The sequence below is a fragment of the Wyeomyia smithii genome, chromosome 2 (assembly GCF_029784165.1).
Source record: "Wyeomyia smithii strain HCP4-BCI-WySm-NY-G18 chromosome 2, ASM2978416v1, whole genome shotgun sequence".
Lineage (NCBI taxonomy): Eukaryota > Metazoa > Arthropoda > Insecta > Diptera > Culicidae > Wyeomyia > Wyeomyia smithii.
In genome coordinates, this window is record NC_073695.1 from 216693088 (window position 1) to 216706899 (window position 13812).

Here is a 13812-nt window from a genome sequence, read left to right on the forward strand (position 1 = left end):
AAAGACGGATTGCAATTCACCAAACATGAATTCCTCCAGCAATTTCCCAACTCTTTGCGAATATCTCTTCATATTGACGAGGGAGAGTATCTCAATCCGCTTGGTTCCCGCAAGGGAAAAAAACAAGTTAACCAATATATGCTTCAAGATTCAAAATTTTGATAGCCGAGTTAACTCATCTTTAGATCGCATTTACGTTGGACTTATGGTGAAGTCGAGCGTGCTAAAAAAGTATGGATATTCTGTTGTGTTGAAGCCATTGCTAAGTGACCTGCTGGTCCTCCGAGATGGCATCACCGTGAAGATAAATTCTGGTTTCTGGACACTACGGGCAGTATTGGTGAATGTGCTAGGTGATACTTTGGCACTACATGATATATATGGCTTACTGGGGCCTTCTGCGAATTATTTTTGCAGATCTTGTGAAATAACACGAGCAGATTTACACGCGGGATTACTTGGAGACATTTTCCCACACAGGTCGAAGCAAAGTGTAAATGAAGTGATCGCTGCAATTCACCATGAAGAACCAGAAATTCAATTCAAGGGAGTAAAAGAGCAATGTGCCCTTCATGAGCTTCCATACTTCCATTGGACCAACAACTATTGCTTCGACCCGATGCACGACTTACTGGAGGGTATTATCCCTATGGTTTTAAAAAAAATTCTAATGGAAGGCATACAATTAAAGGTTACAACAATCTGTGGCATCAACCAGGCAATTGATTGCTTTGACTACGGAGTAACTGAGGCAGCTGATAAGCCTTCAGCAAATTTTACTCTCCAAAGTTTGAAGTCTAGGACTAATAGTATTAGTCAGTCTGCTTCACAGTGTTGGCTTCTTCTGCGTTCATTTCCTTTTATTTTTGACATAATTTTGAAAACAAACAAGAAGTTTCAAGATATTGTAGCAGCAATGCTCGAGATTTGTTTTATCTCCTTTTCCAACAAACTATCTCACGAAATGGTTAACGATCTAAACCAAGCAGTGAATGTACTACACGGACTCTTCAAAGAAATATTTCCATCTTCTAGAGCTATAAACAAAATACATCACATCGCGCACTATTCTCAAGCATGCTTGGAAAATGGTCCTATTTGTTTTTCCAGTTGTATGATGTACGAAGCTAAGTTTAAAGAGTCAAAAAGCCAAGGGAAAACTTGTGGAAACTTCAAAAACCTTACGTACAGTTTGTCGAAACGGCTTAGCCTAAAACAAGCGAACACGATCTTGAATCATAGTTATGATATAAATCAACCTACCATAATAGCATCCGGGATTGTTGAGAAGAATGCAATTGATTCATCAGCACTTCTGCTAGATTTACCAACAAGGCTCAAGGTCATGCAACATTTCACAATCCATGGTACCGACTTCCGCCCAGGGTTTGTCGTGAAATATATGAAGTATTCGGGCAATTTTTATGGAATACTTTTGGCATCCATTATATCTGATGCTGAATTTATTTTCATAATACAAGATCTCGATGTGGTAGAATTCGATGTAAACCTTTTCGCTTATAAAGTTGTTGTATCGCAAAATGTCGTGAGAGTGAGTATGAATAAATTGTTGACTAGGAAAGTCTACAGCTTATGGAGAACATGTTACAATGATGATGTTTTCTACATAAGCCTTAAATACAAGGATGATTAGGAGGTATGTAACATTGATAGTGATTTTTCAATATATTTCAACTCTCTTATATATCCCTCAGTATTCGAAAAATTAACAATTTTTAGTCAATATTCCATCATAATTATTTCACTTTTTGTTGTAGCTTACACTAGTCGAGTAAATTATCTGAAAAACACTAAAAGTTAAGAGAAAAAAATCAAATATTTACCGAATGCCAAAAGAACACGGGTTTGTTTTGGTTAGAGTTGATGCAATTTTGAGGCAAGGCAGTGCTGGCAAGATTTCATACACATAAAATAGAAACTAGCAAAACCTCTGCTCATTGTGTACGCTTAATTTGTATTGCCAATTACTGTATTTATTGATTCCCAAATTTTATCGCCCATGTTTAAAATGATAATAAATATAATCTTGAAGATACAATGACATTTTAAATAATTTAATTTTTATAACCTAGAAAAAACAATGCCATTTTAAATAAAAATGAAGAAATCAACATTTTTTCGACAACTTTGTGCATGTGAAATTTATCTTGAACTCAGATACTATATTATAGTTACTTTTTTCTAACTTTACTAATTATGAAACAATGTGTAATATTTTTAAATATTAAAGTATAACTATTGTCATTCCAGCGAACCTTGTTACTGATGAAGGGTTATGGCATATGAACGATGAAGACTTGAAAGAAATAGGAATTACAGAAAAAGGGCCACGAAAAATTATTTTAACATTCATATCGAAAAGTTGCAGTTCCAAACACGGAATAGAGTTCAAAGAAAAAACGCTTAGTAATAATCAGACTCAACAGGTAATTTAAACAATTTGATTTCAATGTAATACTTATTTTAAAGCGGAGATTCAACTAAATAATATTTCTTAATTTAAACGGTGTTCTATGTTTTATAGTCGTAAATAAAACGAATTTAAATTGTTATAATCAATATTTATTTTACAGTTAAAGATACGCCACGTATTATCAATGGAACCAAAATTTCACAAAATTTTACTAAAAAAGTTAGATTACGGATTAATACCGGAAACGAATGAATTACTTTTCATGAACAGAATTCTAACAAAGCATTATTTCGAGAGACAAATCATGCAAGACAGAAGGTATATCAATGTGTTTTGTATTGTCCTATTTAATCAAAACTTAAGGCCCAGATACACACACAGCGTAATGACGCCTTCTTCATGCAAAATAGAAGGCGTGATCGCCATTACGCCTTCTATATCGTGTGGAGAAGGCGTCATTACGCCGTGTGGGTAACTGGGCCTTTAGGTCTTTAAGTTAACTTGTGATATAAAAGTTATTTCACCTTTGCTTATGCAATATCAATCTGGTGCTATAAATTAACTAACCAAAATCCATTAATTTAAACAACTTTAAGGTATCCTTCTTGGCAGACGACAAGAGTCCCCAAAAGAGGTGAAGCTTTTTTTAAGTTCCTAATGCAATTTCAAACAACAAATTTATTGTAGTCATTCTTTTTTTGGCGGCACGGTGGTAAAGATCATGGATGTCACAGTGGAATCATAGAGACTAGAGTTGGAAACATGAGGAAAGACGTTTTGCCGGAAAACCGTCTTTTCACCGCGCAATATCAGCGAAAATTATAGTGCCATTTTTTGAATTATGATGGTTTATTGGTATGTAGTACGAATTAGTAAAAAAATGCAAATAGTTCAACGTTTTTCCATTCACAGATTCAACAAGCGTATGAGAGAATGCATGTTGGTTATAATAAAAACGCAGATCTGAAATCGTTCCTCAGCCTAGCCTTGGTTTTTGAAGATAACAGTTGGCTTAATGTAAAAGACTGTAAGTAACAGTAAATGTATGTTAATTTTCTGAACGGGTCATACATTTTTTTTATTTCCACAGTTAACTTAAGAGGTGTTCTAATTTTAATGAAAAAGTTAGGCAGTCGCGGTATCAAAAGAGTGGTGAATACAAACGAGTAGCTTTCGTTGGAAGAATTGCAAGCGCGACCTCTAGTCAAATGGATTAAAGTAAGTTGAATTGACTGCGCTGTGGTATAAATTATATGAACTAATACAAGATTATTTTTTTAGAGTGAAGGAGTTCCAGAAGAGGAGCAGGTTGAAGCTTACAAAGAAAACTTTTCCGAACCACACATATTGTGTATTGGAGAAAAATTTACTCTCGGAAACCTATATTTAATTTTTGGGGCCAATACCATACCCTGTGGAAGTTCGTCATTGCAGGCTATTGATGTATTTTTTAAGGCATTGGCTGTTTTAGGAATAGCTGTTCCAGTACAGTTAAAAAAGATACATGATTTATTATCAATTCAGTTATGGAAGACTTTATCCTCAACGAACAGTTTAACTATTCAGCGTCTCATTACAAAAATAGAAAACTATGAACGAAGTATTAGTTCTCAAAATTAATTTTTTTTTTTTGATAAAGTGACAATTTGATGTATTCAACATAAATAAATTTGATTATCTGCTTACTAATATATATTATTAGATTGTTTTTTTTTTTAAACGATGACTTTTTCTTTCTTCACACATTTTTTTTACATATTTTGGGTTGATTCAACCCAATAGACAGTTTAAAATGATTTACTCAACGTTAGGTCGTTTTTACCGAAGATTGCATTCAGTTCCATCTACTCAAAATTAATTTGTTCGCTAGTAACTCAAAATTGGCTTCCTGCACTTTTTCTCTGAATTGAGTCAAAAGTACGTAAAATTGAGTAGGATCCGTTTACCGTGTACAGCACTTTTTTACCAGTGTTTGAGATGTCTGACAGTTGCGGGTGTTGCTTCTTCTTTTTCTTGAAAATACCCTGCATTCTAATTTTTTTGTGAAAGGACAATATAATTTAAACACCAAAACGGGACTTGTACATCATATGAAGTATGCAGGAAACTTCCGTTTTGGTTTTGTTTTGACACTAACCCTGAGTATGGATTGGTGGCTCTGTAGTTTTCTAGGATCGCGATACGCAGATATTTTTGTTGCTTTGGTTGCTCCGGTTGCTCGCTTTCTCTGTTGAAAAGTCGTAGAAGTGCTCTGTGTAAAGATTTCCGGCGACGTTCAGGTCGAAAACAGTAATTTTTCAATTAAATTAATTCGCACAATTTATATATTTCGATTTTAACTCAACATGTTGCTCAAAATGAACAAGGTAGGTTTGTAAACACCCTTGATTGTTCTGCTAATAACTGTTGCTAAGTGCAAGTTACTTATCCGGTTTTATTGTACATGTATTGTACTAAAATTAGCATACGTTAATGTTTATGTAACAGATTGTTAATTGAAGTGTTCGTATTTTGTTTCAAGGCCATCGCGCACGCAGTTTGCCGGCGTTATTCGACCTCCAAACGGCACGATGTGGTTATAGTGGCCGCGACCAGGACTCCAATTGGAAGTTTTCAAAGTACGTTATCGCCGCTATCTGCATCCCAGTTAGGTGCGGTTGCTGTTCAAGGAGTCGTCAAACAGGCCGGCATTGCTGGTGAGGATGTTCAGGAGGTGTACATCGGAAACGTGAATGCCGCTGGAATAGGCCAGGCACCGGCTCGACAGGCGGTCATCTTTGCTGGTCTACCGAAGAGTACCATCTGCACCACTGTGAATAAGGTTTGCTCATCAGGAATGAAAAGCATTATGCTGGGAGCGCAAACTTTGATGCTGGGTCACCAGGACGTAGTTCTGGCGGGTGGAATGGAATCGATGTCCAATGTACCATATTATCTAAAACGAGGTGCAACCCCGTATGGTGGAATGCAGTTGATAGATGGAATCGTATTCGACGGATTAACCGATGTATATCATAAGTTCCATATGGGTAACTGCGCAGAAAACACGGCCAAAAAAATGGGCATCACCAGGCAGGATCAGGATGAGTTCGCAATAAACAGCTATAAGCGAAGCGCAGCAGCTTGGGCAAGCAAAGTTTTCGATTCCGAAATTACTCCTGTTACAATCCCTGGAAAACGCGGCAAGCCAGACGTCGTCGTTAAAGAGGATGAAGAATACAAGCGTGTTAACTTTGATAAATTCGGCCAATTGGCTACAGTATTCCAGAAAGAAAATGGTACTGTAACTGCCGGAAATGCTTCAACCTTGAACGATGGTGCCTCGGCAGTTGTTCTGATGACAGCTGAAGCTGCCGAAAAGATCAAGTGCAAACCGCTTGCCCGCGTTGTTGGGTTTGCGGATGCCGAAACGGATTCGATTGATTTTCCAATAGCGCCGGCGTTGGCCATTCCCAAGCTGCTCCAGCAAACGGGTGTTCGGAAAGAGGATGTTGCTATGTGGGAAATTAACGAAGCCTTTTCGCTGGTGGTGGTCGCCAACCAGCGCAAGCTAGATATTGATCCAGCAAAGGTCAACATTCATGGAGGAGCGGTATCGTTGGGTCATCCAATTGGTATGTCCGGTGCTCGACTCGTCACTCATCTTGCGCATTCGTTAAAAGCCGGCCAAATCGGTTGTGCGTCTATCTGTAACGGCGGTGGTGGAGCTTCTTCGATTCTGATTGAAAAATTGTAAGATTTTTGTATCGAGTAAACTCAAAGTGCTTCCTATGCCTTCTGTATAACAGGGTTGTAGACCAGTAAGGGATCCTTTTTTATAGTGAAGAAAAAAGTGCATTTATTAGAATGATTTTTATATGAATTATATAAGATTGTGTATAAAGAATAAATGAGTTGTTAATAAATAACAAGTCTTTTCCTTTCGTCTCTTTCTGCTTCTAGACCAAACACTAGTAAAATCAACTCCGGAGGAAATAAACCGTTATTAACTTTGTACACCCACGATCATTGCTCACTTTGCGATGATGTAGTCCACGAATTGGAGGAAAAATTCAACGGACGCTACTTGCTGCAGAAAGTTGATACCACGAAAAAGGAAAACATAAAATTCCTTCGGCTCTACCGAAATGATATTCCGGTGCTTTTCCTTAACGGCCAATTTTTGTGCATGCACCGACTGAATAGTGATTTATTGGAGCAGAAACTGAAGACGATAGAAAATGAATAAATATCAAATAACTCGCATATTCCAACTATTTTTAAGGCTTTATTAAATAGAATTTTTCTATGAGTTTTATTCAAATATTCATCTCTTTTTATACAGGCATGGTTTAAGGCTGAAATGTTTGCCTTTGATAGAATGTTTGTCTACCGTGCGAACTTTTTTAAAGTTGAAAAAATAAAACAACTTGTGTTTGAGATCTTTAGTCTCCAGCAGAAAACCGCATTTTTGTACGCAATCGATAAATTCCTTCACATTATCAAAACGGGATGATACTTCAGCAATTCTTAGTAGTGCCCTGAAAAAAAAGCTTAATAAATAACTGATAACAGGATTTTAGTTACTATGATAATTACCCGACTTTCATGATGCGGTTAGCTTCCAGCAGAAAATCCCTCAAATTGATTCCCATGAGAGATAGGCAAAATACCACAACGTTCACCGAGTTGGTTTCAAGCGGGGTTTTGGCCATGTCGCATGCTATCACACTACTGTTCGAAGCTACTAAATCGAGTGAATATACCTTTTGCGGTACCTCCTCTGCCAAGCGGGCTTCACCACAGCCAAAATCGGCGACCACAAAATTTGGTGGTCTGAAAAATAAACCTGATAAATTTTTAAGCTTCAAAAAATTTCTACGAAACTTACAGCTTTCTAATACTTTTGATGATCCGATCCAATGGATTCACAGACCATTGGGCTATCTGATGTCGGTAGCCCTCGTGATAAGCCTGAAAAGCTTCAGGATCTTCCAGGAACATTTTTCTGGCATCCTCGCCGCTTGACTTGTACATCTGTTCGTTCAGAAATCTAAATCGGGATCCTTTCAGACTGTCGACCAGCTTATCCCGCAAACTAGCATCCTGAATGTGTATTGTATTTTTACCGTTACGCTGTTTGTCGATTCTAATTTCTTTTTGCTTTTTTTGTTGCGGACGCTCAGATTCTTCATGTAGCAATTTCGTTGGTTGAGCTGCCTTCCTTTTCCGAGATGTTGATTGATTTTTGGTGGGTTCTTCTTGGATTTCCTCCGCGGGCGCTCGTACGAATTTACCTAGATTGGATAACTTTTGTTTCGATTTCTTTTCAGTCTTTTTAGAAGCCTGAAATAATGAACGTCGTAACATTTTTTCTTCTCTCTGATATGCATGCACTTACTTTTGTTGTAATTGATTTGAAACTAAATTCGTTATTGGTGGATCGATCATCATCTTCCCATGGATGCTCAGTGAATATTTTCTCCATGTTTTAAATTATTACACAAAATCAGAACTTTCAAAGACAAGAGCAAGCAGTAAACTTCTGCCACAGTGCCACTTCTACACGACGGAGAAAATAAAAACAAAAACATTACCACGTGCGTACGGGGCTACTACAGACGGTGTTATGAACAGATACGCAAAGAGTGGGGTCGAAAACTCCAAGTGAACCGTCAAATCGAGGCTCCAAGTGTGCAAAGTAAACAAACTCAGGAGTGTTACTTTTCGTACAGAATGTGTATTGTAATCAGTATAATTGTTGTGAACCACGTGCAATTATGGTTTGAACGGAAAATGTGTTTGTTATGCTTGTATTATGAGTGATGCATTGAAAATTTAAAAAATGTATAAACAAGCTTTGAAACTCAGTTATATATCCTTACAAAGTTTCGGAATTTCATTACACTTTCTAGTGCGTGTGAAAAGTCATGCGAAATTAAATGTGGTTGCCAGGATTGTTTTGAATAGAATATTAGCAAAGGGTTGCCATATTAACTGCTTTTCTCTTTGCGTATCTTTTTATAACACAGTCTCTAGGGGCTACCTGAATATTACGAAAACTACACTGAAACAAACATGGTCAAAGTTCTCATGAAAATCGTGAGACTTCAATATTTTCTAAAATATTGAATAATTTAGAAAATGGCAATATATTGTCGCTGCAGCATTACTCTGCAATTCGTTGGTGAGTCCAGCGACGCGAAGATTTCCAGCGATGTCATTTTGTATGATTATTTCTCGCACAGTACAATGCAGTTTATATGTGGGTCATTATGTCAAGTGTCCGAGAAAATGCATCGACCATCTCCGATTTCGACCAAAATTTGTGAGTCGATATATTTTGGGCCGGAACTTATAAGTACAAAGTGTTGTACCGATTGGTGGACCCCTCGGCCAATGGGAATGCTTCCACTTTTTGCAAATTTAGCAAAACACTTTTTTATTTTGTGAATATCTCGGGACCCTGAAGAGCTACAGGTGATATTGACATATCATTTTGAAGGGTTTAAAACGTACAATCGAACTACGTGGTCATTTTTTTCCTGCAGTGTTGCCAACATTGCATTTTTTTCGGTTCAAAACTTAATTTGCAATTTCCTCGAAATACCCCCCTTCGACTTTGATTTTGATCACGCCAATGTGTTTAGCAGACGATTTTACATAGGAATCACTCATCAGCAAAAAACAAAATGTAGCGTTCCAGAAATACATCTTCAAAATTGTAAGATTTTGGATTTTGTCTACGCACGAAAGCGCTTCTACATAAATTGCTGCTATCTTAATGGTATCCTAGCAGGTGTTTGTGTTATCGAAGAGATGTTCCTTAAAGGAGCATCCGTTAATGATGCAACGCAAAAAATCCCGTTCTAGAATCATTTTCACGTAAAGTAATGCAATGCGCGTTTAACGTGTAGTGATTGGACATAAGTCTGGACATCACGCGAATGAAGTCCCGACCTACATCCAACCCCTTGAACCATGCTTTCGTCGATATCTTAGGAGAAATGGAATGTAGCCACCGTCCCAGTTCATCTGTGTCCCATGATGTTTGCCAACTTTTGAGCGTCCTCTGACGCAAAATACTGAAAAATTCATCATAAGCAATTGGTCTATCATAAATATCGCCATCAATAGCACCCACCTTAGCTAAAGAGTCAGCCTTTTCGTTGCCCGGAATGAAACAATGAGAAGGGACCCATGCTAAGTTAACCCGGTATTTTTTATCTGTTTAAGCACTTAAAAACCGCCGTATTTTCCCCAGGAAATACGGGGTGTGCTTCACTGGCTTCATCGATCGCAGAGCCTCAATGGCACTGAGACTGTCTGTGAAGATGAAGTAGTGGTCTATGGGTAGGGTTTCGATGATTCCAAGAGAGTACTGAATGGCAGCAAGTTCTGCGACGTACACGGAAGCAGGAGCACCGAGTTTGTAGGACGCGGTAAAATTTTCGTGAAAAACCCCGAAGCCAGTGGACTCATCTAGATTAGATCCATCAGTGTAAAACCTTTTATCCCAACTAACATGTTTGAATTTATTGGAAAAAATCTTAGGGATCTCTTGCGGTCGCAATCGATCCGGGATACCAGTAATGTCTTGTTTCATGATTATGTCGAAGAATATAGCATTATCAGAAGTATCTAAAAGTGCGACATTGAAAGGAGCGTATGAAGAAGGGTTAATATCTTGAGCCATATAGTCAAAATATAAAGTCATAAATCTGGATTGAGATTGAAGGTCGACCAACCTCTCGAAATTTTCAATTACTAATGGGTTCATAACTGTGCATCGAATTAGCAACCGATAAGAGAGATTCCAAAATCGATGTTTCAACGGTAGCATACCCGCTAGCACTTCAAGACTCATCGTATGGGTCGACTGCATGCAGCCCAAGGCAATACGCAAACAACGATATTGTATTCTCTCTAGTTTTATAATGTGCGTGTTCGCGGCGGAGCGAAAGCAAAAACAACCGTACTCAAGAACTGACAATATCGTTGTTTGGTATAACCTTAGTAGGTCTCCTGGGTGAGCACCCCACCAGGTTCCGGTAATTGTACGAAGAAAATTAATCCTCTGTTGGCATTTTCGTGTCAGATACCTTATATGACAAGCCCAGGTGCATTTAGAGTCGAACCAGACCCCGAGATATTTAGCAACTAAAACCTGAGTGATCGTTTTACCCGATAGTAGGAGCTGCAGCTGAGCTGGGTTATGCTTCCTAGAAAAAACGACTAACTCAGTTTTCTCCGGGGAGAATTCGATACCCAGCTTGAGAGCCCATTCAGACAAATTGTCTAAGGTATCTTGCAATGGTCCTTGCAGGTCGTTAGCCTCGCTTCCAGTAATGGAAACAACGCCATCGTCTGCAAGTTGCCTTAGCGTGCATGAATTCGCAAGACATTTATCGATGTCATTGACGTAAAAATTGTATAAGAGAGGGCTTAAACATGAGCCCTGGGGAAGACCCATGTAACTAATTCGGGAAGTTGTCGAATCACCATGTGAGAAATACATATGCTTTTCTGATAACAAATTGAGCAAAAAATTATTCAAATTTGGTGAAAGTCCCTGCGAATGAAGTTTCTCGGTTAAAACTTCAACAGAGACAGAGTCAAAAGTCCCCTCAATGTCCAAGAATGCAGAAGCCATTTGCTCTTTTCGAGCAAAGGCGAGTTGAATTTCGGTAGAAAGCAACGCTAGGCAATCGTTCGTTCCTTTGCCCCGGCGAAAGCCAAATTGAGTATCTGAAAGTAAACCGTTTGTTCCGACCCATTTGTCTAACCGTAAGAGGATCATTTTCTCCATTAATTTCCGAAGGCAAGAGAGCATAGCAATCGGCCTATATGAATTGTGATCAGAGGCAGGTTTTCCGGGTTTTCGAATAGCAATCAATTTGACCTCCCTCCACTCGTGCGGAACAATGTTTAACTCAAGAAACTTGTTGAACAAGTCCAACAAGCGTCTTTTTGCAGAATCGGGTAGATTCTTCAACAAGTTGAATTGAATTCTATCCAACCCTGCAGCTTTATTGTTGCACGAGAGGAGAGCCATCGAAAATTCCAACATCGAAAATGGAGGCTTTTCCGTAGCTACTAAAAACGCGTCGCGAAAGGTTTTCTGTTCCGGTACAGAGTCCGGGCAGACCTTTTTGGCAAAATCGAGTATCCAGCGGCCTGAATATTCCTCGCTCTCGTTCGAAACATTACGATTCCGCATGCGTCTGGCCGTGTCCCAAAGAGTGCTCATTGCTGTTTCCCTCGACAACGCGTTTACAAACCGCCGCCAGTATCTGCGTTTTTTTGCTTTGATTAAACTCGTCATCTGCCTAACCAGTACATCGTACTTTCGGAGCAGATCAAGAGTACCGTGTTTTCGGAAGGCCAAATACACCGAGGACCTTTGCGCGTACAGTTCAGAGCACTCTTTGTCCCACCACTTGTTGGGAGGACGCTGTCTAATCGTTACCCCGGGTATCGGTTTCGTCTGAGCTTGAGTCGCGGCGTCGATGATCAAGCCAGAAAGGAACGCGTATTCTTCCGCCGGAGGAAGTTCCTCGTGAGTCTCGATAGATTCCGCTATAATAGACTCATAACGCTTCCAATCAACATTACGTGTAAGGTCGTATGAAATATTGATTGGGTTCGGGGGAGTTGAACCATTAGCAATTGAGATAACGATTGGGAGATGATCACTACCGTGGGGATCATTGATTACTTTCCACTGGCAATCTAACGCTAGTGATGTCGAGGAAAAGGATAGGTCAAGCACGCTTTCACGAGCTGGAGGATTAGGTACACGTGTCGCTTCCCCAGTATTTAAAAGTGTCATATTGAAGTCGTCGATCAAGTTACAGATTAAAGAAGATCGGACGTCGTCGTAATGCGACCCCCATTGCAAACAGTGGGAATAAAAATCTCCCAATATCAAAAAAGGTGCGGGAAGCAATTCTGCTACATCAGAAAGTTGCCTCTGTTCAATCCGCACGGATGGAGGAATATAAATCGAAGCAAGGCAAAGGTCTTTTCCATTCATATTCGTTTGAATGGCAACGACTTCAATATTCGAGAGCGAGGGGAGGTCGATTCTGAAAAGGGAATAGCACTTTTTGATCCCTAAAAGTACCCCTCCACCGTGTGAGTTTCGGTCTCGACGAATTATGTTAAAATCGTGGAAATTGGGTTGGTCATTTGAATTAAGAAAAGTCTCACAGAGCGCAAACGCATCACAATTGTATGTGTTTATCAAATGAGAAAATAGATCGAATTTGGGGATGATACTTCTGCAATTCCACTGTAATACAGTGATAAAATTCCTAACCTCTTTCGCCGTATTAGTCATCGAAAGATATGATAGCTGAAATGAGGGGCCAAGTTGCTGCTAGTTGCTTCAAAAAGGTTTTCACTGTAGGGAGAAGGGCAAGAAGAATGTTTTTAAGGGGATCTGTTATGTTGAATGTTTTGAATATCCAGTCCACAATATCAGAGAAATTTATGAACCCTGTTTCTTTTTTATCCTCTGATCGAAAAATGGGTGCACGAGGGGTTTTTGGTGCCCCGGGAAGCGGTTTGATTTGAAGTTAAAATCGGGAGGTATTTGCTTCGGCATTTCTTCACCGCTTCCTTTTTGTGTTGGCTTATTGGTCATTCCGCTAGGGGTTATCTTGTGACCTTTGCGAGAAAGATTAGGAGAGTTAATAATTCTCCTCTTCCTTGATCCTTCTGGCATGGCATAAGAACACCCTTCGACGGGATCGTCAGATGTACCCTCATCGGTTGGCAAAAAGGAAAAGATGTTTCCTGTCAAGGGTAGCTCAGCCCTCTTAAGCATTTCTGCAAAAGAGCGCTTTGATCGTTCCTTGAGGGAACGCTTAATTTTTTCCTCGCGCTGTTTGTACGCGGGACACGCCGAAAGTTCATGCCGGGGACCACCGCAATAAAGGCACTTTTCAGTGTCCTCACTGCAAGTGATCTCAACGTGATTCCCTCCGCATTTGCTGCAGCGTGCCTTGTTGCAGCAGTAGGTGGCTGTATGATCCAACTGCTTGCAGTTTTGGCAGTGCATGACCCGCGGCACAAACAGGCATACAGGTAGACGAACCCTGTCCAAACGGATGTAGTTCGGCAGTGCGGATCTGGCAAATGTCACTCGAAAGGACTCCGAAGGAAAGAATTTCTTCTTCCCTTCTTCGATTGATACTGAATGCAATTGCTTGCAATCCAGCACCTTTACACTTTGCATCAGGGGGTTCTTGAAAAAGCCCACCCCGTAACGCAAAATGTCTTCGACAGTGAGATTCCCTTCGGTGACCACACCGTCGATTTCTACATCCTTGTCAGGGATGTACACGCGATACTCTCTCGTGGAAAGCTCGTGGCAAGCAATTGCGTTTGCTTGC

At 39.6% G+C, this 13812-nt stretch overlaps 2 protein-coding genes and 1 long non-coding RNA gene across 4 annotated transcripts; 2 read left to right on the top strand and 1 right to left on the bottom strand.

Annotated features, from left to right (window-relative positions):
• Positions 1-3262: 3262 nt before the first annotated feature.
• Positions 3263-4111, top strand: LOC129724321 (uncharacterized). Its single transcript, XR_008727906.1, has 4 exons — positions 3263-3289; positions 3347-3461; positions 3525-3652; positions 3716-4111. It is a non-coding gene; the product is annotated as an uncharacterized LOC129724321 (long non-coding RNA).
• A 342-nt stretch (positions 4112-4453) lies between these two features.
• LOC129724319 (acetyl-CoA acetyltransferase, mitochondrial) lies at positions 4454-6892 on the top strand. Of its 2 annotated transcripts, XM_055679078.1 has the most exons (3): positions 4454-4800; positions 4956-6166; positions 6377-6892. In XM_055679078.1, exons 1-3 carry the CDS (start codon positions 4780-4782, stop codon positions 6660-6662), a joined length of 1518 nt encoding a protein of 505 aa, XP_055535053.1. In that variant the 5' UTR covers positions 4454-4779; the 3' UTR covers positions 6663-6892. The 2 variants fall into 2 exon arrangements, with proteins under 2 accessions (XP_055535053.1, XP_055535054.1); XM_055679079.1 differs by lacking the exon at positions 6377-6892 and having other exon boundaries at positions 4460-4800; positions 4956-6345.
• LOC129724320 (ribosomal RNA-processing protein 8) lies at positions 6606-8330 on the bottom strand. Its single transcript, XM_055679080.1, has 4 exons — positions 7815-8330; positions 7305-7759; positions 7013-7249; positions 6606-6954 (listed from the first exon to the last, which is right to left on the bottom strand). The coding sequence occupies exons 1-4, from the start codon at positions 7899-7901 to the stop codon at positions 6741-6743; spliced, it is 993 nt and encodes a 330-aa protein (XP_055535055.1). The 5' UTR covers positions 7902-8330; the 3' UTR covers positions 6606-6740.
• Between the last annotated feature and the right edge of the window lie 5482 nt (positions 8331-13812).

What these genes read in the sequence shown, in the direction of transcription:
- LOC129724319 (XM_055679078.1), top strand. Translation starts at nt 4,780, where the DNA reads ATGTTGCTCAAAATGAACAAG. An exon ending in TGTTGCTCAAAATGAACAAG is followed by an intron (nt 4,801 to 4,955) that starts GTAGGTTTGTAA and finishes TTTTGTTTCAAG; the next exon opens with GCCATCGCGCACGCAGTTTG. An exon ending in TCGATTCTGATTGAAAAATT is followed by an intron (nt 6,167 to 6,376) that starts GTAAGATTTTTG and finishes TTCTGCTTCTAG; the next exon opens with ACCAAACACTAGTAAAATCA.
- LOC129724320 (XM_055679080.1), bottom strand. Translation starts at nt 7,901, where the DNA reads ATGGAGAAAATATTCACTGAGCATCCATGGGAAGATGATGATCGATCC. An exon ending in TCAAATCAATTACAACAAAA is followed by an intron (nt 7,760 to 7,814) that starts GTAAGTGCATGC and finishes TCATTATTTCAG; the next exon opens with GCTTCTAAAAAGACTGAAAA. An exon ending in ATCAAAAGTATTAGAAAGCT is followed by an intron (nt 7,250 to 7,304) that starts GTAAGTTTCGTA and finishes TTTATTTTTCAG; the next exon opens with ACCACCAAATTTTGTGGTCG.